Consider the following 25,567-nt stretch of genomic DNA (forward strand, 5'->3'; position numbering starts at 1 on the left):
TAGCCTGGGCTGTTCAAGCTGCTTCATCACCTGCTACCTGATCTTTTAAACTGGAGGTGCCGGAAACTGAACCATAGAATCATAGAGTTGGAAGGGACCACCAGGGTCAGCTAGTCCAATCCCCTGCACAATGCAGGAATTTCACAACTACCTCCCCCACACACCCCCAGTGACCCCTACTCCATGCCCAGAAGATGGCCCAGGTGCCCTCCCTCTCATGATCTGCCTAAGGTCATAGAATCAGCATTGCTGACAGATGGCCATCTAGCCTCTTAAAAACCTCCAGGGAAGGAGCGCTCACCACCTCCCGAGGAAGCCTGTTCCACTGAGGAACTGCTGCAACTGTTAGAAGATTCTTCCTAATGTCTAGACGGAAACTCCTTTGATTTAATTTTAACCCATTGGTTCTGGGAACCAAGAAATGCCAAGAAAAAAAAAATCAGACTCCATTTGCTCCGAAATAAGTAAATCTGATCATGCCTTGCTGCATTCTAATTCTCAGGAGCAAACGCGCAGGGAAGGCTGACAAACCCATGGACGCTTGGCATCTATTTTAAAAATGTGCAGAAATGTGAAGTTTTAGTCGATTATATTTAATAAAGGCCTACTTGTGCTCAGGTCTTGGCTGTTTTCCCCCCATCAATTTCCTACCGGCTGCCCTCTTCCCCTCACTCATGCACCATTCTGCCTCATCACCGCCACATTTCTGGCTACGAAACCAGGGTTCTTGCTATGAAAACTATCGAGAAATCTTATAATCCCATCTGACTGGACCCACATCAGGAAAACATGAGCCCAAGGTCATTTTCCAGCTGCTGCTCTTTGCAATTTTTCAAACACACAAGAAGGAAAATATGTCAGAAGCAGCAGTGCCTGGAAGCAACGGATTAATTCGCTGGTGAAAATATGCGAACAGTTTAATTTTTTTAAATTGAGCGTTTATAAGCAAATGCATTCTAAACATCTATGACTGACACGTGAATCGTTCATGATCGCTACTGCTGTCCGTTAGTCAGATAGAGTTGCCAGCTCTGGGTTGGGAAATACCTGGATATTTTGGGGGTGGAGCCTGAGGAGGGCAGGGTTTGGAGAGGGGAGGGAATTCAATGCCATAGACCATTTATGCTTGGTAATTAGCAGCGTGTTCCAGGCTGAATTCCCTGCATAATATTTTGAGATTTTCACGCTGAACCGTCATTCAGGAAGTGACTGCGAAGCGGGCGCATACCTGCTTCGCATTTCTTAAGAGCCCCTTTAACGCAACCTTTTGTGTTTGCTCCGCCCCTGTCTCAAAGCATCCCCTCAAGGAACCATGCAAAATGACAGCCGCATGTTAGCTATGCAAACGGGGGTTGGCTAATGGAAGGAACGAAGAAGCAGGGGGTGGGGTGGAATTTCTCCTTTTTCATCGGGACCGTGAATAGGCATTTTAAAGGGCGCATTTAAAAAAAAAGCTTTGAGCAATCATCAAAATTGACCCTGTATAAATGGCCATAGAGTCCAATTGGCAAAGTGGCCATTTCCTCCAGGTGAACTGATGTCTGTCGGCTGGAGATCAGTTGTAATAGTGGGAGATCTCCTGCCACCACCTGGAGGTTGGCAACCCTATAGCCAGAGCAGGCGTGTGTGTGTGTGTGTGTGTGTGTGTGTGTGTGTGTGTGTGTGTGTGAGGGGGGTAACAGCCCCTGCAGCCATTGGTCAGTTGCTGTGATGTCACAGAGGGATCGGGCAGGCAGCTTGCTATTAAAGGGGAACTGGGATTCTAAAACCTGTGAGCAAGTTTGAGTCAATGAAGCAACGTACCCGTTGCCTGCACACCGTGGGTTTTTGAGCGAGACCTTCGGTGAGGATAAAGTGGAACAGATTGGAAGCCTTTGGGCAAAACTGCCTTCTCACGCATATACTGCTATTATATAATTATTCGAGAGAAGGTTAGATCAGGTGTTTGTATCCACGTTTACATTCAGAGTGTCTCTGTTTTGTCATGCGGCTGCATTGTTCAGATAGGTAAAACGACCAGAGAAGACAGTGAAATGAGCTGACGGGTTAGGAGTCACAAGCAGAGTCGCCGCTGGATCTCAGGTGTGGTAGTAATCGTTGCTCTGCTCCCTGGAAAAGAAAAACAGTGACATGCATTCTCTAAAATCTAGACCAGGGGTGGGGGACCTTTTTTCCGCCAAGGGCCATTTGGATATTTATAACATCATTTGCGGGCCATACAAAATTATCAACTTAAAAATTAGCCGACCCAGCCCCAAGCAGGCAGCTGCCCCAGATGACACCCCCCTGGCGTGGGCAAGCAGGCAGGCATCCAACCAGTGGCACACTCGCCCACCTGGTGGCACAGGATGGTCTGTCCAGCCACATGCCAGAGTTGCTCCTGCTCCGCATGGTCGGGGCCGAATTCTACAGCTGGCTCCTTCTACCTCTGCCTGCAGGGGTGAAATGAGGACACACTGGCTAAGAACTCCCCCCACCCGCCCTCGCATTCTGGCCCTGCCCCCTTTAACCCCTCCATTGTCGCCACTTCCGCCCCCAGCCCTCTGTAGTACAGAGGGAATAAGTTTCTCCACGGCCTGGGTGGGAAAGGGTTAACACAGTTTCTTGGGCGGTCCTACCAGCTCCATAGCTAACGACTCTTCTGCAAGGGGTGGAAAAGGTTCCTTTTCTTTGCAAAACAAACTCACATCTGCCTTGAACAGAGGCTATTCCTGTCCGCGGGAGGGGGAGGATCACCGGTCTTAGATCCTTCTGAGCTAGAGATCTGCCAGGACCCACAAAGGGCCAGACCAAATGATATCACGGGCCTTAAACGGCCCCTGGGCCTGACGTTCCCCACCCCCTGATCTAGACTTATCTTAAAATAAAAAAAAATGTAAATTGTCAGCTGCATGTTTTTTAAGAAAATGATCTGTTTGAAACTGTGCCCCTCAGGCCAGTTCTGCGCCCCTCTGAGGTCTGCGCCCTAGGTGACTGCCTAGTTTGCCTAATGGTAGCACCGGCCCTGCTCACACGTGACTGCGAGTAGGGACAGGGGCCTCCAACCGGGCCCACACCACATATATTTGTCTGCTTTGGTCACAGAGCTATGATGCCTTGGCTCTCGCTTACCTTTGACACTGGCAGGTCCTCTTTGCAAGCAAATGTTGCTTTGCCTGGATCATCCTCTCCACCCGCTGCTGCCGAAAGAAGAAGAAGAAAAAAAACCCCAAGAGTTTTTTCCGCGTTCTCTTACGCACTTTCCAGTCCCCACTAGCTTCTGCATCCGGGTGAGACTCTCTGCCTCCCCTTTTCCAATCATCGACATCTAGGGTTGCCAACCTCCAGGTACTGGCAATAAATACACAATGCATAATATGCCAAGTGAATCTATTAAGCAAGTCTTATAACAACAGCAAGCATTCCAACAGTTGTCATAAGTGGTGCATGACGCAAAGTTTCTTCCAAAACAAGTATAATCTTTACAAAATGCAGTATGTCAATCAAGTACAAAGTTCATAGTTGCCAATATAATGGGTATCCGGTAAATCTTCCCATTTCGCAGCAGCTTCTTCAATAAAGGCAATCCTATGAAAAGTTATTTCATGGAACATATGTTCCACACTTAGTTGTATAACCTCCTGTAGTAAATGGATGGCTTGCTGAGATGACAAGATTTACCGGACACCCATTATATTGGCAACTATGAACTTTGTACCAGATTGACATACTGCATTTTGTAAAGATTATACTTTTTTTGGAAGAAAATTTGCGTCATGTACCACTTATGACAACTGTTGGAATGCTTGTTGTTGTTATAAGACTTGCTTAATAGATTCACTTGGCATATTATGCATCGTGTATTTATTGCCAGTAGTGCTTTTGTGGTTGTTTAACTATACGTTTGGCACTCGATAATTTGTTTGATTGCTTAACCTCCAGGTACTAGCTGGAGATCTCCTGCCATTACAACTGATCTCCAGCCGATAAGAGATCAGTTGCCCTGGAGAAAATGGCCGCTTTGGCCATTGGACTCTATGGCATTGGAGTCCCTCCCCTCCCCTCCCCAAACCCCGCCCTCCCCAGGCTCTGTCCCTAAAACCTCCTGCCGGTGGCTAAGAGGGACCTGGCAACCCTATCAACATCCAAAGGCTCACCTTCTTCCGTTTTATAGCTATGTAGACGAACAAACAGACGCTTAGGAGAATCAGCAGCACGAATGGCACCCCCGCTCCCAAGACCACGTTAGTTGGAGGGAATTGAATCTGTCCCACTGCCGCTTCTGTAGGAAAAAAAGATAGAGTTGAAACAGGGTTGCCAACCTCCAGGCAGAGCCTGGAGATTTCCTGGAATTACTACTGATCTCCAGACTACAGAGTAGGGTGCCAACCTCCGGGCACTAGCTGGAGTTCCCCTGCTATTACAACTGATCTCCAGCCGATACAGGCCAGTTCCCCTGGAGAAAATGGCTGCTTGGGCAATTGGACTCTATGGCATGGAAGTCACTCCCCTCCCCAAAACCCACCCTCCTCAGGATCCGCCCCCAAAAACGTCCCACCAGTGATGAAAAGGGACCTGGCAACCCTACTACAGAGATCAGCTCCCCTGGAGAAAGCGGCAGCTTCAGAGGGCAGACACTATGCCAGGGGTGTCAAACATATGGCCTGCGGGCCACATCCGGCCCCTTGAGAGCTCTTATCCGGTCCGCGAGCAGTCACCTCCCCCTGGTTAGGCATGGCACGGCCCGACCAAGTGACATTTCTGTCATATCCGGCCCTCGTAACAAAGCAGTTTGACACCCCTACTCTATGGTATATCATAGATTCTGGGTGAAGATGGACTGCCTTCTGAAGCCCTGCCCTCTCCAGGCTCCACCCCCAAATCTACAGGAATTTCCCAACATTGAGTTGGCAACCCTAAACAGGGAGGACAAGAAGAGAGACGCACAGTGGTTGTGAAACCCACGTGGGTCTGTCAAAGTGGCTTCTGGCCCATGGAAGCCTCGGCCAGCATATATGTCCTTGCCATTTTTGGCATTGTGAGCTACCTCTTGTCTAGGGTTGCCAGGTCCCTCTTCACAACCGGTGGGAGGGTGTTTTTGGGTGGAGCCTGAGGAGGGTGGGGCTTGGGGAGGGCAGGGACTCTAATGCCATAGAGTCCAATTGCCAAAGCGGCCATTCTCTCCAGGTGAACTGATCTCTATCGGCTGGAGGTCAGTTGTAATAGCAGGAGATCTCCAGCCAGTACCTGGAGGTTCTACTGGAATGCGCACAGAAAGGCAATCCAAACCAATGGTTAACAAATATAAATGAACTTTGTTAACAAGAAGGGTAAGTCTATATACAAGTACTTATTACAAAAATGGTCACAACAACAAGAACACACAAAGTTGTGTATCCAAAATCAATGTGTCCAATGATAATATAATAATAATATAATAATGTCTTCCTTTTTTGTTCACAGGGATCACGGGTAAGTAAGCCCTTAGGTCCGAGAGGAAGAAGACTGCCGTTTCAGTTCTTCATCAGTTCCTCTTTGTGAACCTACTGAATTACCGCACTTTGTATTCCCAGCGATGTATTAAGAGTTTGAAAATGTTATAAAAAACATCGCTTTAAAAGGGTTTTTGGATACCACGTCTTATAAATGATTGGAAAACGTCTTCACAGCTAGAGGGGCCAAACAAAGTGCGAACAGTATTTTTTATAATGTTTTCAAACTCTTTTTTTATTTCTTTTTATACAAGTTTCAAATATATATTTCTTTTTCTACATACATTGTTTGTATAACGTACTTTTCTCATTCCCTTCCATCCCACCCATCCCCCTCCCTAACCCCACTCCTTCTACTTATAATTTTTAGTCTCTTAACCCCAGCCACGGGCACAAAGTCTGAATCTTCCACCGAATGTCTTTTCTTCATTCCATTGATATCCACTCTAAATAGGTCTCCCCTCTACTCATGATTTCCCTGTTCTTATCTTCCCATGAAGTCTTCTGACGCATCATCTCGACGATATCCGACTGTATAAATTCAAACAGATAGCTGTGCCAGATTTCTATAGTCCATTTACTTTTATCCTTCCAACCCAGAGCTATTACTGCTTTGCTTGCTAATAACATAGCCTTGAATGTGGCCTGGTCCCTCTTGTTTACCCCCGAGTTCCCTGTTGTACTCATTAATATTAGCTTAAAATCTACGGTTAGGGATACTTTACATATTCTCCTTATAATTTTTAGTATTTGTGTCCAAAAGTCCCTAACCTCTGGGCATTCCCACCACATGTGGGAGAACCATCCCTTAGATTGTCTACAGTGCCAGCACATGGGGCTTAGTCCTGGAAACATATTCGCTAATTGCGCTGGTGTTTTGTACCATTTTGTGAAAAATGTGTGTTCCAATTCATTAAATTTAATCACTTTAATTCCCTCTAATCCTTTCATAATTTTATCTGCTGTGTTTTCTGATATCTGACCTTCCTTGCTCCAAGTTTTTTGTAAATATGACATTGTCTTATCTTTATTTGATATCATTTTCCTGTAGATTTTTCCTGCCAATCCTTGTTTTGATTTTTGCATTTCTTTATATATTTCTTCCATTGGTACCTCTGACCATATTTCCCCTTTTTCATTAATCATTTTAACCCTTCTGTAAAGGCCTGTTGTTTTTAACCAATGTTGCTTGCCTATCTCTTCTACTATCTCCTGTAGAGGTTTTAGGGTTCCTTCTCTGTACATATCACCCAGTCTATAGTATCCTTTTGACCTTAGGGTTTCCCACCATTTACATTCCCTCATTTCGGTGTGCATAGTCTCTAGAGGTGCCCATCTTGAGGTCCTTCCTAACCATAAAGGTTGCCATTTATTCCATACCTCTAGTGCTGTGCGTCTGGGCCCTATGGTTAATTTTAAATCTTTACTTATGACCTTTGAGAAAATGCCAAATCTTCCTATGTCACTGTTAATCTTATTTTCAAATCTAACCCATTTCTGGTCACTTTCTTCTCCTATCTCTAATAATGACTTTAATTGAAAAGCGGCGTAATAGCTATTCAAATCCGGGACATCCCAACCCAATTCTGATCTAAGGCTGTTTTCAAACTCTTAATACATCGCTGGGAATACAAGTGCAGTAACAGCCTTATAAACGTATCTGGTTTTTTTTTAACTTCCTTTTCTTACTGCATTTTTCTTATGCACTTAATGGACCCTCCCAATGTCATTCTTGTAGCTTGGAGACACGTCTCTCTAGTTACATCATGTTGGTTCCCATTAGGGATACTTACCTTTCTTGTTAACAAAGTTCATTTATATTTGTTAACCATTGGTTTGGATTGCCTTTCTGTACAAGTTTTGGTATTTACACAGAAGTGTCTCTATTTGGATAGTCCCTGGAGGTTGGCAACCCTACTTTTGTCTAAGGCAGTTGTAGGTATTTTAAAGAAAATCAACACAACTGCTGTGGTTTTAGGTGCCTCAAGATGCATGGGTTGCAATGGGCGAACACGGCTACTCCCTTTGGATCATACCCACAGCGTAGCTCATGTTGATCTTCACTTCCCCCGCCACTATGAGGCTGCACGTCCGCAGACCTGCCGTTCGGATCACGAGGCAGTGGGGGACATCTGTGCTTGCGTTCGCAGCATCCCAGCGCAACACAGCCCTCGGCGGGAGAGGAGCGGAGATGATGCAGCAAAGGCTGATCCGGTCGTCTTCAAGGAGCGGTCCTGTGTGGTTGGCAAAGACTGCAGGGAAGACAAGAAAGGGAAATGTGCAGGGAAATCATGGGTTGGGTCCAGCCAGCTTTTTCGCTTCATCTTAGCCAACCCTCCCTCCTTATTAAGAAGAAGTAGAAGAAGAAGAGTTGGTTTTTATATGCCAACTTTCTCTACCACTTAAGGAAGAATCAAACCGGCTTACAATCACCTTCCCATCCCTTCCCCACAACAGACAGGTAAGTGGGGCTGAGAGAGCTGTGACTAGCCCAAGGTCACCCTGCTGGCTTCATGTGTAGGAGTGGGGAAACAGGAGTGCGGGGGGGACACTACACCACAAGGCCCCCCTTTAGGGTTGGCAACCCCACCCAGCATGGAATCCTCTCTTATATACCATCTGTGGCCCCAGTCAGGGTTCGGCCCCGCCTCTTCCTAGAAGTGAAAAAAAGAGGCTGGATACCCACTCTCAGGGGATACCCACTCTCTTTTGCACTCCCTCCTGGGCTTTAAAGGGGGTTGCCAACCTCCTGGTACCAGCTGGAGATCTCCTGCTATTGCAACTGATCTCCAGCCGACAAACGCAAGTTCACCTGGAGAATATGGCCGCTTTGGCAGTTGGACTCTATGGAATTGAAGTCCCTCCCTTCCCCAAACCCCGCCCTCCTCAGGCTCTGCCCCCCAAATCTCCAGGTATTTCCTAACCCGGAGCTGGCAGCCCTAGCAGGTGTCAGGCCCAGCCTCCCTCCTCCGTTTTCTTTCCCTGGCCTTTCCCGGCGGCCGCCCTTCCTTCCTATGGGCTGTCACCAGGCTCTCGAGGTCTCCCACCTCTCTAGAAACAATGGCAGTCACCACTTGGCTGGGGTCTGTCACTGCCTGCCCTGCTGGACCGGCCGCTGCTCCTGGGTCCCCTGCTGCCTCCCTCTCTGGGTAAGGGCCCTCAGGGCTATGAGTTGTTTGCAGCTTGCCTGGCGGTAGGGTTGCCAGGTCCCTCTTCACCACCTGCAGGAGGTTTTGGGGGCAGAGCCTGAGGAGGGTGGGGTTTGGGGAGGGGAGGGACTTCAATGCCATAGAGTCCAACTGCCAAAGCGGCCATATTCTCCAGGTGAACTTGCGTCTGTCAGCTGGAGATCAGTTGCAATAGCAGGAGATCTCCAGCTAATACCTGGAGGTTAAGTAATCAAAGATTAACACCTCTGTACTAGTACCTAAGGTTAGAAAATAAGTACAGAACAAATCACTATAGCCAAATACTGAAAAAGTGTAATAAGCATAAGCAAACATCACATAATATACAGTAACTATCAATCCAAGGTAAGTGTCTACAAGAGAGTAACAATCAATCCAAAGGTGAGTGTCTACAAAAGACACTCCAGTTTGGAAGTCTTCAAAAGAAGAGAAGGTAAACAGGGATACGATCATTTCAAGTCTTCCTCAGTCCCGTTTAGTTTGAGTCTTAACAAGTACACTTGTTTCAATGCAAGCTTTCAAAGCCAGTGGTAGTAATCTCCCATAGGGATGAAGAAAAGAAGCATACCATGTAGAATTAATATTTCATATCTTATGATTTCCAAACAAGGATATTCATTCTCCAGTACATGGTTGCACAGACAAGTTCAATAATTAACAACGTTCCCAAATAGGATACAATGAGATACAATGGGAGATTATTACCACTGGCTTTGAAAGCTTGCATTGAAACAAGTGTACTTGTTAAGACTCAAACTAAACGGGACTGAGGAAGACTTGAAACGATCGTATCCCTGTTTACCTTCTCTTCTTTTGAAGACTTCCAAGCTGGATTGACTGTGACTGTTACTCTTTTGCAGACACTCACCTTTGGATTGATTGTTACTCTCTTGTGGACACTTACCTTGGATTGATAGTTACTGTATATTATGTGATGTTTGCTTATGCTTATTACACTTTTTCAGTATTTGGCTATAGTGATTTGTTCAATACCTGGAGGTTGACAACTCTACCTGGTGGGAAGGGGGCACTGGTCTCATTCGACAGAGAGTTCCACCAGGCCAGGTTGCTACACAGAGGCAGGCAATGGCAAACCACACGTTCGTCTCTTGCCCTGGAAACCCTACAAGGTCTCGCTTAACTTGGCTGCAGCTTGACAGCCCTTCCCACCATCAGCTGAGGCTGAGATGTAGGAAGAACAGCCAGAAGGAAGACTCTAGCAAGAAATAACAATCTAATGGGCAATGATCCCTTAAGGTTTTGGGGCCTTCCAACTCAGGAAATGTGGCATGACCACGTCTGTTTCTTCCGTTGACAAGGAAGTCTGAATGTGCTGGACTCTGGAATTCTCTTGTTGCTGCTCTAATGGTTATTTCAAATTTCTGAACTGATCAATCCTTTTTTATTGGGGGAGCAATTCCATTAATAAAGTTCTGGATAATAATGGGAAGGGGATGACTGTTGAACTGGACAGATCCTTGCCTGTGTTTAGAGGTGATAGGCCGCCTGGATGGCCCTGATAAAGGTAGAAAGGAGGGGTATACATTTTGTCAAATAAATAATAAATACGCATAAAGTTGCGATGGCTGTTCTACTCACAATCCCCAATTCCTATGATCAATTCAAGCATCCCCTTAAGATTCCATGGTCTGCCCAAATGTAGCGTGGCCAAGAGGTCTAAGGCGCTGGATTAAGGCTCCAGTCTCTTCGGGGGCATGGGTTCGAATCCCACTGCTGCCAGTATCTTTTAGGGGAGGGGCTGTGGCTCAGTGGTAGAGCATCTGCTTGGCATGCAGAAGGTCCCAGGTTCAATCCCTGGCATCTCCAGTTCAAGGGACCAGGCAGGTAGGTGATGTGCAAGACCCCTGCCTGAGACCCTGGGTAGCCGCTGCCGGTCTGAGTAGACAATACTGACTTTGATGGACCAAGGGTCTGATTCGGTATAAGGCAGCTTCATGTGTTCATGTGTACACATTCCTAAATTATCCTCATGCTACTACACAGAAAGGGAAGGAGATTCATTCTTACCTTTCATCACTACCAAATGGGTGGTCTTATTCAAAGGCCGATGGCCAAGTCCGATGTGGCACTGGTACTGCCCAGCATCTTCAAACTGGACTTTGGGTATCTTTCTCTCAGAACAAGTGCCACTGCCATTGGGCGAGGTGGGCTTCCCTGATGTTTCCTGGGTCTGGTGAACTTTTACGGTGTTATATTTTTCATCTTGGGGATTGAAGTTGAACACATATGAAAGGGTCACTGTGCTATTAACAGCTGCGAAGATCTCTTCATCTGGTGCCTTGAGAAAACCTGACAGCAGAAAAGAGGAGAATGAAATATGCGTCTATTGTTCATTTCTGTCTTCTTCACTTACTGAGGAAGTTCTCTTTCCCCTTAGGGTTCTGTTGACCCCATTGGGACATTAAGCCAATTTTAGGGATTTTTAAAACGCCAGGACAAGGAGGAGGAGCTTCTTCAGAGTGAATTCATGGAAAAAAAGAAGAACGAAGTTCACGACATCATCAAAGACCTAATCGGAAGTTTGGCAAATGGGGAAGCAGGCAGGCAGGAAAGGGTTAGAGCGGTTCCTCAGTGGAACAGGCTTCCTCGGGAGGTGGTAAGCTCTCCTTCCCTGGAGGTTTTTAAGAAGAGGTTAGATGGTCATCTGTCAGCAATGCTAGAGGGAGGGCATCTTGGTCATTTTCTGGGGATGGAGTAGGGGTCACTGGGGGTGTGGGGGGGTAGGTAGTTGTGAATTTCCTGCATTGTGCAGTGGGTTGGACTAGATGACCCTGGTGGTACCTTCCAACTCTATGATTCTATGGTGTCTGAAGGCCTTTTCAGAGTAGCTGTTGTTAGTTACTGATCTGACAGATCAGATTTACTGATACGGGTACCCGAATGTCTATCTCAAATGGCAACTGATATGTCCGGGGGGCTCTTTTTGGCAAGGAACAAAGTGCTGGAAAAGGCTTAAATATAGGGTTAGCAACCTCCAGGTAGCCCTGACCAGGATGGCCCAGGCTAGCCTGATCTCATCAGTTCTTAGAAGCTTAGCAGGGGCAGCCCTGGTTAGTATTTGGATGGGAGACCACCAAGGAATACCAGGGTTGCTGTGCAGAGGAAGGCACTGGCAAACCACCTCTGTTGGTCTCTTTCCTTGAAAACCCCATAAGGGGTCGCCATAAGTTGGCTGTGACTTGATGGCACTTTACACACACACAACCTCCAGGTAGGGCTCTGGAGTTCTCCCGGAATTACTATGGATCTTCAGACTACAGAGATCAGTTCCCCAGGAGGAAATGGCAGCTTCGTAGGGCTTCGAAAAGCCCTAAATTAAAAGGTTGAAAATGAGGCGCACACTTTGAATGTTATGCCAGCCTGATCCAGAAAGAATTATTTTAACTGCACTCCTTGGATGTGTGCTTATACATTTCTAAATATAGTGTAGCAATGCTCACTTGGATTACATGTTGTAATACATACCTGGGCTGACACTAAATGATTACATTTGTATTTTCAAATTTTATGTGTGCAAAATATGTTGCATTAGACCACTGAGGAAGGCCTGAGGGCCAAAACACATTTGAAGAAGAAGAGTTGGTTTTTATATGCTGACTTTCTCTACCACTTAAGGGAGACTCAAACCGGCTTACAATCACCTTTCCCTCCCCACAACAGACACCTTGTGAGGTAGGTGGGGCTGAGAGAGAGTGACTTGCCCAAGGTCACCCAGCTGGCTTCATGTGGAGGAGTGGGGAAACAAATCCAGTTCACCAGATTAGCCTCCACCGCTCATGTGGAGGAGTGGGGAATCAAACTCGGTCCTCCAGATCAGAGTCCACCGCTCCAAACCACTGCTCTTAACCACTACACCACGCTGGCAAGTGGTTTTAATTATTAATTGGCATGTGGTTTTAATTATCAACCCAGTTATCTGTTGCCATATGGGCTTGTTTTCAATATGTGCATAAGCGCTTTATAATAAATGTTTCATGGTTTTATTTAGGTCTTGTTTCACCCAACCTTTTGGGCACCCATTCACACATTACGAAACCTGCTGTCCCCTAAATGTCTTCTACAGGGCCTGTTGGCACACATGTGCTCGAAACTTATGACCCAAACCTATGTGGGCCTGGTTCAGATCAGGGGTATGGTATATGGGGAGAGGGGGCTTATGCCTTCCTCCACCTTCTCCTGAGTCAGTTCTGCATACAACTGGGAATTAAATCCTGAGCACAGAACTCCCAGAATATGTTGGTCAACAGGACCCATGGTGGACATGTGGACTTTGTAACGCAGGGGTGGGGAACCTTTTTTCTGCCAAGGGCCATTTGGATATTTATAACATCATTCGCCGGCCATACAAAATTATCAACTTAAAAATTAGACTGCTATATTTGGTCAAACATTTAGCCAAGAGGCACTACCGGAAATGGCTCTAAGTGTCTGCCGTCCCCAGCTAGGCCCAAGAGATTCAGGCAGGGCAGCAAACATGTTTCTCCACGGCCCGGGTGGGAAAGGGTTAACACAGTTTCTTGGGCAGTCCTAGCAGCTCCATAGCTAATGACTCTTCTGCAAGGGGGAAAGAAGGTTCCTTTTCTCAGCAAACCAAACTCACATCCGCCTTGAATAGAGGCTATTCCTGTCTGCGGGAGGGGGTGGATCGCCAGTCTTAGATCCTTCTGAGTTAGAGATCTGCCAGGTCCCACGAAGGGCCAGACCAAATGATTTCGCAGGCCTTTTATGGCACCTGGGCCTGACGTTCCCCACTAGGGTTGCCAAGTGCCCAGTGGTGGTGAGTAAAATCCCGCCAATCCACCGGGCTTACCGCTGACCAACTGAGGGCCAGCGGGCACTGTGCGCATGCCCGCATGCACAACGAGCCTACATCGCTTCCGGGTTTACCCGGAAGCGACGTGGACACTCTAGCAACTTCGGCCGAAACTCTATGGTTTTCATAGAGTTTCGGCCAAGATTGATAGTGTGTCCACATCACTTCCGAGTAAACCGGAAGTGACGTAGATGCGCAGGTGCGCGGACGCATTGTGCCAGGCGCGTGCGTGCACCGCACACTTCAAGAAACCTCCCGCCCATGGACCAACAGGACCTGGTAAGCCTATTCTCTACCCCTGTTGTAACGTGTGAATAGGCAATATAGGAGTCGAGAAACTCAATACCAGCAAGGGAGAACTGTTGGTACATACGCACCTTAAAGATTAGGAGCATCTACATTGCTAGCGGTTTCAGAAAATGAGGACCTCCTACGTAATACGATTTTCCTGCTGTCTAGATACCAATGACTTAGCTTTTCCTACCTATTACTGTGACTTTGTAGGGGATAATTAGTCCATGGACGGAACAATGCCAAGTCCCGTTGTCCTGAACTTGAAGATTCTTAATTTGCAGTATCCGATCGTTGTCCATTCGACTCCAACGTGGTTGAGGGCCTTTCTCATGGTGGGGTGCAATCCATTCAATTTTGGTTGGTTTCGGATCAGGAAGATGCAGTCGCAGTTCTAGACTCTCACCTTGCAGGAGATATCCTTCTGGAGAGCCGGTCACTGTGAAGGGGGGTGGGGGAAAGCCCATCATGTGAATCCTTTCTGGTCTTGGATCTCCCTTGCCCTTCTCTCAAGGGCAACATGAAGGAGAACTTGGCATTTCACACGAATCTGCCTTATACTGACTCAGACCCTGGGTCCATCAAAGTCAGTATTGTCTACTCAGACTGGTAGCGGCTCTCCAGGGTCTCAGGCAGAGGTCTTTCACATCACCTACCTGCCATGTCCCTTTAACGGGAGATGCTGGGGATTGAACCTGGGACCTTCTGCATGCCAAGCCAAGGCTCTACCACTGAGTCAAGGCCCCTCCTTTCCTTTTCCTTCCTTCCAGTAAGAACATAAGAAGAATGCTGTTGGATCAGAGCAGTGGTCAATCTAGTCCAGTGTCCTGTCTCACACTAGGGTTGCCATCTCCAGGTTGGGAAATACCTGGTGATTTTTGGGGTGGGGGAGGGCAGGGTTTGGGGAGGGGAGGGACTTCAATGGGATATATTGCCATAGAGACCACCTGGGATTACTACTGATCTCCAGGCGACAGAAATCAGTTCACCTGGAGAAAATGGCCTCTTTGGTTGTCTCCAGGTGAACTGATTTCTGTCGCCTGGAGATCAGTAGTAATCCCAGGACATCTCCAGCCACCATCCAGAGGTTGGCAACCCTCTCTCGCTCAGTGGCCAACCAGTTATTCTGGAGGGCCAATAACAGGGCATAGAGGCTGAGGCTTTCCTCTGTTGTTGCCCTTGGCACTGGGCTCTGGAGGTTTACTGCCTCTGAATATAGATGTTCCCTTTAGTCACCATGGCTAGCAGCCACTGACAGACCCTGACATCACATACCTTTCAGAAAGTGAAGGTGAATATTTCTCTCCTCTCCAGACCCATCACAGGTATAAACACCTTCTTCTGCTTGTGGCATCTCTAAGGAGAATTCCCTGTTCCCTGTACCTTTGTATTTGTCTTTTTTGGGGGGAACTGTGTAGAAAATAGAAATATAAGGAGAAGATGCTCATTAGGAAAAGTATGGACACGTCTTCCATGTGCTGGATATGTGTGGAATGTAGTCATCGCACCTCTGATATTATTTTGTTAATACTTAACCATTGTTCCACTTAACCATTGTTCCACTGGGCTCAGAGCCATTCATCAAAAGGTGTTCATGCTGGGTTTCTCACCTGAGTCTCTCCAGATAATGGCCTTGGACCAAGCAAAGGCCATAGTCAAGCAGAGAATGTTTGATACTGAGAGACAGGACGATATTGCAATGGTTCCATATTTTCTAGCTCCCCCATAGAAGAGATATGTGGCATTGCCAGTTCCCTACTTATCGAATTTGACAGTTCCGGCATATGGAAGAGCGTTTTCTATGGCCCGATGTGATTCCTTCCCTTCGGCGGTTCTGGAGGACCGCTACAAAACGGTACCAATGGCAGGGTGCATCTGTTCATGTGGTACTGGCAAACTGGAAACTATTGAACATATCCTGTTGGGGTGTGGGTTCCATAAAGAAATTCGTGACAAGTATTTACAACCCCTGCAACAGAGACTTTTTGGTCTCCCAGATTGTGAGGAAACCTGCTTTTAGTGGATTCAAATCCTCAGGTTTCTCTTGCGTGTGCCAGATTTCTGGCTCCAGCGGTTAGGATCCGTAAAGAACTCAAGAAGGAAGAAGACTAACGGGTTCTAGGTTTTCTGGGTCTGAGTTCATGTATTCTGTCTTATAGGGGTATTTTTTAGGTATATGGGGCAAAGTACTGTTTTGTATTGATGGCTGTGTATTTTGGGGGGGGGCTATAACGGTCTCACTTGACATGCTGGTTGCGTACCACAATAAAGATCGACTGACTGATACGTGTGGAATGGTATAACTCGGATTTACCTTGCCAAGGTTTCCCTTCTATGTATCTTAAAACTTTTGTTCCGTTGTGTTTCCAGGATACAGTGCCCGGATTTGAGTTTGTATTGACACCAGGACAAGGAAGGGTAATACGCTGGCCAGCAATGGCATAAGCATATTCGTCCGCAGTTACAGAAAGCAGCATTCCTGAAAGACAAAGTGAAAAAGTGAAAGGGCAAAGGGAGGTAGATAACATGGCAGGAATATTAACTCCTCTTTAGAACACTGTGGAGTTCGGGCTTTTCTGCATTCTCATTTTCCTTGTTTGTGTGTTCCAGTTGCTTCGGGGTGGGGGCTGTTCTTCACGTGTTTTGCTCCCTCTAGTGGTCGATCCGACATTACACTGGTTCATGTCCAGAATAAAAACCTGCAGTTTAAATCTGCAGAGAGATATGTTGGACATAAACTGGTGTAATATCGAATCGATCACTAGAGGGAGCAAAAGACGTGCAGAAAAGGGGGGGAACCCCACCCGAAGAAACAGGTACTTACAAGCAAGGAAAACGAGAATGTGGAAAAGCTGGCACTCTCTGAGCAAGCAGCAACACTCCCCCCTCAGATTCCCCAAAACGGCCCCTGAACCTTGACTCGCTCAAAGATCCCCCTATCTCTCTTGCTACAAATCTGGTTCCAAACTCTTTGTGGCCTGCGCCACTCCTGGTGTGTTATTAGGGTCACCAACCTCCAGGTACCAGCTGGAGATCTCCTGCTATTACAACCGATCCCCAGCTTATAGAGATCAGATCACCTGGAGAAAATGGCCGCTTTGGAAATTGGACTCTATGGCATTGAAGACCCTCCCCTCTCCAAACCCCGCCCTCCTCAGGCTCCACCCCAAAAACCTCCCGCCGGTGGCAAAGAGAGACCTGGCAACCCTAACTTGGCCCCACCCACTTCCTAAAAACACTTCTATGGAAACACATCCCCCCTGAGCTCTCTCCCCCCCCAACTCCACCCTCCCCAGGCTCTGCTCCCCAAATCTCCAGACGTTTCCCCATCCAGAGCTGGCAACCCTATCCCTCTGTGTATGGGATGTCATTTTGCCTGCACTGTTATCGAATCAGATGATCAGGACAGATGAGACGTTGGGAGTTTTCTGGCAGGAGCTTTCAAGTGTCTTTTAAGGCAGAAGCGCCGTCCAAATTTGGGTCAGAGAAGCATAGGAAGGAGAGGTTTAAGCCTTCAACCTCCCCCTGCCATGTTTTTCTAACAGAACCCCCCTGCCATGCTGTAAGACAGGGGTGGGGAACCTCAGGCCCGGGGGCCGCATACGGCCCCCGAGGACATTTTTTGTGGCCCTCAGGAGCTCTGGGGCCCTGGTGCAGAGGCGGGGCGCAGGTCGGCCCTCCCAGAGGGTGTTCCTGGCGCCACAGCTTACAGCGGCGCTGCGGCGCCCTTTGGACCTCCTCTCGCCGACTGTCGGCTGTTGAGCAGCGAGAGGGAGGGGGAAAGAGGCTGGTGGCTCCCGGTGGCAGAGCATGCATGCAGGAGCCGATTGGGCTTCGGGGGGGGGCCCTTTTGTGGACTGGGGAGGAGAGGGCATGGAGATTGGGGCCCGGTCGCGCGGGGCTCTGTGCGCCGCCGTGTGTGTGTGTGTATGGGGCAGGGGAGGCTGGGGTCCGGTCGCGCGGGGCCAGCGTGCACGGCGGTGTGTGTGTGTGGGGGGGGGAAAGGCTTTTCTCTCTTCTTCCTCTTTTTCTGTCACTCTCCTTTCTCTCCCTCTCTTTCTCCCTCTTTTTCTGTCTCTTCTTTGTCTCCCTCCGTCCTTTTCTTTGTCTCCCTCTGTCCTTTTCTTTCTTTCTCCCTTTCTCTCCCTCCCTCCCTTTTCCTCTTTTTCTGTTTTCCTTCCTCCCTTGCCGATCAACTGTGGGCTGCGCCCCCCTGGCACCTCGTTTGCTCGGGCCCACTGCTGGCTGCCCTTCCACCTGGGAGGGGGGAGTGGGGGCACCCTGCAGGCCTTCTCTGTGTGGCCTCCCCTGGGGGTGCCAACCTCCAGGTGGTAAACCACAAGAAAAGAAGGCTCAGTGCTGTAAGGATAATTGGAGCAACCCAAAACAGCACTATAACACTATAAAGCAAATAAGTGAATTTTATAAAGTGCAAAGTGAATAAATATATACAGCATATACAAAGGGAGTACAACCAGATACAAAATTTACAATAACAATCCAATAAATATGACTTATCAAGAGGATGCCAAGGATCCTGATTCAACAGGTAAGTTCAAGTAATCAACCAATTAAGGTATCATTTGATATTAGAATTTTTTGAATCATTCAAATTCTTTTTAGGTTGCAGTTATTGGAACAAAGCCACAGGAAAAAGATGTCAGACGTGTTGTCTAGATCGGGACCACGTTTCGCATATGGCTTCTTCGGTGACCTGTATCTGTGTATCAAAAATGCATGTATTCAACTAATAAATCAACATTTATAATAGACATTAAAACATTATTTAATCAATAATAAAAAGACTATGCAAGCATAAATATTCTTACCAATAATAGATATAAGTATAAGTGCCTTAGTAGGTGTTGTCTCATAGGGACCGCAAAGATTTGTATCCAGGTCTCCAAAAGGACAGAATAGTCAAGGAAAGATAAGGATGGTATTTAAAAGTAAAAAGGATTTGGCTCTTAAATGATCGCAGCTGTAGCAGACAGGCTCAGAAAAAACTCAGAAAAAAAGGGTTCTTAAAGTGATGCTATCCTAAAAAACAGGAATAATCTAATTCATTGTTTAGACCATTGGGAGACAATGTTCCCATAAGGAAAATAAGTTTAGTCTCCATTTGGTGCAATATTTTTTGGATATTTTGCGAGTCATAGGGTCGACCACGGAATTGCCATAAAACACAAAAGGAGAAATCCCTATCTCCATGTCCTTTTTCCAAAAAATGGGCAGTGAGCGGGGCTTCTAAATTTCTGGAGCGAATTCTAGAAGAATGTTCAGAGATCCTGATCCTCACGGGACGTATGGTGCTGCCAATGTATTTTAAACCACATTTACATTCCACGCAATAAACAACATTTTTTGAAGCACAATTAAAGAAATTTTTTAGAAAAAAACGGAAACCAGTGGTAGTAGATGTGAGCTCTTTAACTGTAAGGCATAAATTACACACTGAGCACGTACCACAACGATGATGTCCTATTGCTGGCGGCAAAAGTAAAGAAGTGGAAAAAGAAGGCTGGGGAGAAATGTCAGTGTGAACCAGGAAGTCACGCATGGATCGTGGGCGGCGTAATCCGCATAGAGGTGGATTTTTACAGCCAGGTAAGGTTTCTACTAGGTGCCAATGTCTTTTGATTATGTTATTGATCAGATGAGCCTTGGAGCTATGTTGTAAGGACCAAGTAATGTTAGTAGAAGATGTAGGTGGTTTTGATCTTAAAAGTTCCTGTCTGTCTTTCAGATCTGCTCTGGTTTTGGCTGACTGTAAGACGTGGGGTGGATATCCTTTGGCTGACAATGCATTGTTTAAAGAAGCAGCTGTATAGTGATAGTCTGTTGAAAGAGTTGAATTCCTCTTTATTCTTAAAAAATGACTGTAAGGAAGATTGTTAATTAAGTGTGGTGGATGAAAAGAAGAAAAATCAAGTCCTGCATGCTTAGTTAAGGGTTTGGTATAGGGTTTTACTGCCAGAGTAGACCCAGCAGTAACAAACACTTCCAAATCCAGAAATGGAATGGAAGTCTTACTGAACGTACCAGTAAAAGTAAGGTGAGTATGAAGAGTATTAACCCATTCTAAAAACTGTTTGTAGGCAGCCACTGACTTGAAATTAAAGAACAAATCATCAACAAAACGTTTATAAATAAGAATGTCATCTGAAAAGGGATTGTTTTGGAATATGAACTTTTTTTCGAAGTAAATCATAAAAATATTGGCTATTGAAGGAGCGCAAGCTGCGCCCATACTGACTCCATTAACTTGTAAATAAAATTGATCTTTATACCTAAAGTAATTATGCTCAAATAATATATCCAAAAGTTGCAGCAAAAATTGGGTAGGCGGAGAGGGGTCATTTCTAGAGTCTAAAAGATCTTGGATCATATTGCGCGCTTCATTAAGGGGTATATTCGTATACAAAGATACGACATCTAAGGTAGCAAAAATACTATCAGATGGAATAGATTTGTTTTCCAGTTGAAAAATAAAATCTCGAGAATCTAGAAGAAACGAAGAGGTAGAAGAAGCATAAGGTTTTAAATAATAATCTAGGAACTGGGCAATAGGTTCTAGAAGTGATCCTGAGCCGGAAATAATAGGACGGCCAGGGGGAGGGCGAGTAGTTTTATGCACTTTGGGTAAAGTGTAAAATACAGGTGTTCTAGGAAATTTATTCTGTAGGAATTCAGCAGTTTGTGATGTGATATAGCCAGCTGCAAGACCTTCATAGACAGTTGTTCTAATAATTAATTCTATAGCTTTAACAGGGTTAGTAGGAATGGGACGATAGAAAGCAGAATTGGAAAGCTGTCGCAAATTTTCATTGTCATAATCACAGTAATTTAAAATAACAATAGATCCACCCTTATCTGCCTCCTTTATGACAATGGATTTATCTTTATTTAATTGATCAACAATCATTTCTTGGGCCGGAGTGAAATTTATTGAAGTGGGAATATGTCTCTTTTCCATCAAAGACACATCCCGAAGAACTAAATGTTGAAAGGTCTGAATGAGATGATTGGGGTTAGCAGGAATGAATGTGGAAGGACATTTAAAAGGTTGCCTCGCAACTGATGAACCCTGAAAAAAATCCTTTAGTTTTAATTGTCGGAATAATTTAAACAGGTCTACTCGGGTGTAAAAAGATGAATACTTTGGAGTAGGTGCAAAGCCAAGCCCCAAATTCAATACTTCTAATTCAGCTTTAGAAAGAGGTCTGTCAGATAAATTAAGGACTAAGTTCTCTCGTTTTGATTCCTCCCGCCTCGTGGGCGGGAGCCTGGGGGTCTGTAGTTCTTTGGTCGTCCTCCAGTTCGCAAAAAATAAGGTTTTCTGTTGTAAGAAGTATTAGAAAAGGATGAACCTGCACTAGAGGAGCTATATGAATCAAAATCACGGTCATTATTGGAAGGAGGTGGCTGATAGAAATTCCTTCTGGAGGAAGAATGAGAGGGACTTGACTGCTTGTATTCCCAATAATATATTTTCTTTTGTGCATAATCATTTTTGTCCCTAGAAAACTTTCGCATTTTCATGGATTTTATATTCTGCACATATTCAGCAAGGTCTTTTTCTAAGTTATCCAAATATTTTTTATAATCATCTGCAGAAGTTTTTATACGCAAATCATCCTTAGCTTTTTTAATATCATCCTCCATTTTGTTGGAATCACTGGAGGCTTGTTGGATGATTAATAACATCAGGTCCATTGAACAGCGATTCAAAATAGCAGCCCACCGTTCCTTAAAAGAAGAACTTTCAATGAATAAAGCAGGAGCCTTTTGAATTCTAAGACCCCTAGGAATTAGTTCTGATTTACAATAATCGGCTAATGAGGCAGCATGCAAATCAAGTCTAGTTTTTTTCTTGACCAAATTCCATAAAGTGGTACCATCTATATCCTGGGTATAAGTGGACAAATTACATAATGAAGGCATAGTCTTTAAAATATTTTCTTTTTCAACATTACTAAATGTAAACATATCGAGTTTGTGAGCCATAATGGTAAACCACAAGAAAAGAAGGCTCAGTGCTGTAAGGATAATTGGAGCAACCCAAAACAGCACTATAACACTATAAAGCAAATAAGTGAATTTTATAAAGTGCAAAGTGAATAAATATATACAGCATATACAAAGGGAGTACAACCAGATACAAAATTTACAATAACAATCCAATAAATATGACTTATCAAGAGGATGCCAAGGATCCTGATTCAACAGGTAAGTTCAAGTAATCAACCAATTAAGGTATCATTTGATATTAGAATTTTTTGAATCATTCAAATTCTTTTTAGGTTGCAGTTATTGGAACAAAGCCACAGGAAAAAGATGTCAGACGTGTTGTCTAGATCGGGACCACGTTTCGCATATGGCTTCTTCGGTGACCTGTATCTGTGTATCAAAAATGCATGTATTCAACTAATAAATCAACATTTATAATAGACATTAAAACATTATTTAATCAATAATGTTGATAACCTTACCTGGCTGTAAAAATCCACCTCTATGCGGATTACGCCGCCCACGATCCATGCGTGACTTCCTGGTTCACACTGACATTTCTCCCCAGCCTTCTTTTTCCACTTCTTTACTTTTGCCGCCAGCAATAGGACGTCATCGTTGTGGTACGTGCTCAGTGTGTAATTTATGCCTTACAGTTAAAGAGCTCACATCTACTACCACTGGTTTCCGTTTTTTTCTAAAAAATTTCTTTAATTGTGCTTCAAAAAATGTTGTTTATTGCGTGGAATGTAAATGTGGTTTAAAATACATTGGCAGCACCATACGTCCCGTGAGGATCAGGATCTCTGAACATTCTTCTAGAATTCGCTCCAGAAATTTAGAAGCCCCGCTCACTGCCCATTTTTTGGAAAAAGGACATGGAGATAGGGATTTCTCCTTTTGTGTTTTATGGCAATTCCGTGGTCGACCCTATGACTCGCAAAATATCCAAAAAATATTGCACCAAATGGAGACTAAACTTATTTTCCTTATGGGAACATTGTCTCCCAATGGTCTAAACAATGAATTAGATTATTCCTGTTTTTTAGGATAGCATCACTTTAAGAACCCTTTTTTTCTGAGTTTTTTCTGAGCCTGTCTGCTACAGCTGCGATCATTTAAGAGCCAAATCCTTTTTACTTTTAAATACCATCCTTATCTTTCCTTGACTATTCTGTCCTTTTGGAGACCTGGATACAAATCTTTGCGGTCCCTATGAGACAACACCTACTAAGGCACTTATACTTATATCTATTATTGGTAAGAATATTTATGCTTGCATAGTCTTTTTATTATTGATTAAATAATGTTTTAATGTCTATTATAAATGTTGATTTATTAGTTGAATACATGCATTTTTGATACACAGATACAGGTCACCGAAGAAGCCATATGCGAAACGTGGTCCCGATCTAGACAACACGTCTGACATCTTTTTCCTGTGGCTTTGTTCCAATAACTGCAACCTAAAAAGAATTTGAATGATTCAAAAAATTCTAATATCAAATGATACCTTAATTGGTTGATTACTTGAACTTACCTGTTGAATCAGGATCCTTGGCATCCTCTTGATAAGTCATATTTATTGGATTGTTATTGTAAATTTTGTATCTGGTTGTACTCCCTTTGTATATGCTGTATATATTTATTCACTTTGCACTTTATAAAATTCACTTATTTGCTTTATAGTGTTATAGTGCTGTTTTGGGTTGCTCCAACCTCCAGGTGGTGGCTGGAGACCTGGCAACCCTAGCCTCTTCCCCCCCCCACCGGGAGATCTACACCTGGTATGGCCCCTGAATGATGTCATAAATGTGCAAATGGCCCTTGGCAGGAAAAAGGTTCCCCACCCCTGCTGTAAGAGTCCTTGAAAGAAAAAAGACAGGCTTATGGCAGGTGCCTGTCTTTTTCCTTTAAAGGACTAACGACAACGGAGAGGCCCTATTGTTAATTAGGGAAACCATTCAAAGGAGGGTTTTGCCTCCCCTCATGGCCCCAACGAAGCTGTCGTCAGGCTCTTCCGCATCCTCATTTTCCTCATTCTCATGTCCTCATTTCTCGCATTTTCCTTGCTTGTAAGCGCCTGCTGGACATAAACCTGTGCAATATCAAATCGACCACTAGAGGGAGCAAAACACATGGGGCACAGAACCCACCTCTTCCCCGCCCCCAAAGAAACTGGAACTTACAAGCGAGGAAAATGAGAATGCAGAAAAACCCAATGTCTTTAAAGACGATCAGAGATCCATGATTTAGTTTGACACAGGCAGGATGCTGCTGCTGCTGCAGTTATTTCGCTTGGGGGCTTCGTAGATGTGTCTGGTTGGCCACTGGGTGAACAGACTACTGGATGTGATGGGCCTTGGTCTGATCCAGCAGGGCTTTTCTTATGTTTTTATTATATACTTATATTAGGTGCTGTGGAACCCACCCTCTAATAATATTAAGGACTTGGACACTATGTGGTCCAACCTCTCTAAATTTACTTTTAAAATTGCTCAAAATCATCCGTTGGCTCAAATTGTTTTATTGGGAGATTTAAATGCTCGAATTGGGTCAAACCAGCAGGAATGGTCCACCTCTATGGGTTTTGATGGGGAAGACTTGTTGCCTCCCCAATTAAGTTTGCCTCATTACTCTACTGATAAAGTATATAATAAGGCTGGAGTTAGACTGATAGAGTTTTGTGTGACTCATAGCTTAATAATTCTAAATGGACTACCACAATTCCCTTCATCAACAAACTCCACCTTTATATCTACAAGAGGCTGTAGTGTGATTGATTATGGTTTATGCTCTTTGAACTTGTTGCCTCTTGTCAAGTCAGTGAATATTGAAACCAATACCGAAAGTGATCATCTCCCCCTTTCATTTCTATTAAATTTCCCAATAAAGACCTTCAATTTTTTAAATCCCTCCCCTGATGAGAACAAGGTTTTAATCCTGACAAGGATTAAATGGTCAGAATCTACAGAAATTGAATTGTTCAATATCCTCCAATCTGACTTATTGTCCAAACTAAAGATGTCTATAATTGGCTCTTCCTCTCATGAGGAGATACTAATAGCCTTTTCTCAAGTTATAGAGCAATGTAGCTCTATAGCCGAACCGATACGTAAAACTACTTTTGAAACATCAACCTGGTTTGATTATGAATGTTTAACTCAAAAAAGGAATTTGCGATTGGTTTTTGGGAAATCTAGGAAAGGAGGCCAAACAATCGATATGGAGCAATATTTATCGTCAAAAAAAGCTTATCAGGAATTAGTGGCTAATAAAAAGAAAGCCTATTATCAAAAAAGATGGGACCAACTCTTTTTATCTCTGAAATCAAGTGACAGTAAAATCTTTTGGAGAACAATTTTTTGTCTATTAAACAACAAACCCTTTCCTGACTCAAATATTATCCCTCAAGTATGGGTTGATTATTTTCCCAATGTCTTTGGCCATGCTGTGGTCCCTCCATTTGATAATGAGGAAATTATTCCCTCAAATATCCCTCCATGGCATGCAGTAAGTAGGGAAGAAATTATGACCCTAATTTCTAAACTAAAAACCGGTTGAGCAACAGGTCCTGATGGGCTCCCTGTCGAACTCTTTAAGAAATATGCTGACTGGTGGGCTCCACTACTAGCCAGTCTTTTTACATCAATTGATCATTATGGTATACTTCCTGATTCATGGCTGAACTCAATCTTAATGCCAATCTATAAAAAGGGAGACCCCAATCTACCGGGAAATTATCGTCCTATTAGCTTGCTATCAGTACTGGG

At 44.8% G+C, this 25,567-nt stretch overlaps 1 protein-coding gene across 1 annotated transcript in view; it reads right to left on the reverse strand.

Annotated features, from left to right (window-relative positions):
- Positions 1-2,078: 2,078 nt before the first annotated feature.
- The window catches only part of LOC130476478 (uncharacterized), a 53,058-nt gene continuing 29,569 nt past the window's right edge, over positions 2,079-25,567 (reverse strand). The window contains exons 2-7 of the mRNA XM_056848422.1: positions 16,072-16,263; positions 10,688-10,969; positions 7,508-7,723; positions 4,137-4,261; positions 3,112-3,179; positions 2,079-2,109 (exon numbers count right to left, since the gene is read on the reverse strand). Coding sequence (XP_056704400.1) covers positions 2,079-2,109; positions 3,112-3,179; positions 4,137-4,261; positions 7,508-7,723; positions 10,688-10,969; positions 16,072-16,263 — 914 coding nt within the window. The remainder of the gene's footprint in view (positions 2,110-3,111; positions 3,180-4,136; positions 4,262-7,507; positions 7,724-10,687; positions 10,970-16,071; positions 16,264-25,567) is intronic.

This window comes from Euleptes europaea, chromosome 4, assembly GCF_029931775.1.
Source record: "Euleptes europaea isolate rEulEur1 chromosome 4, rEulEur1.hap1, whole genome shotgun sequence".
Classification (NCBI taxonomy): Eukaryota; Metazoa; Chordata; class Lepidosauria; order Squamata; family Sphaerodactylidae; genus Euleptes; species Euleptes europaea.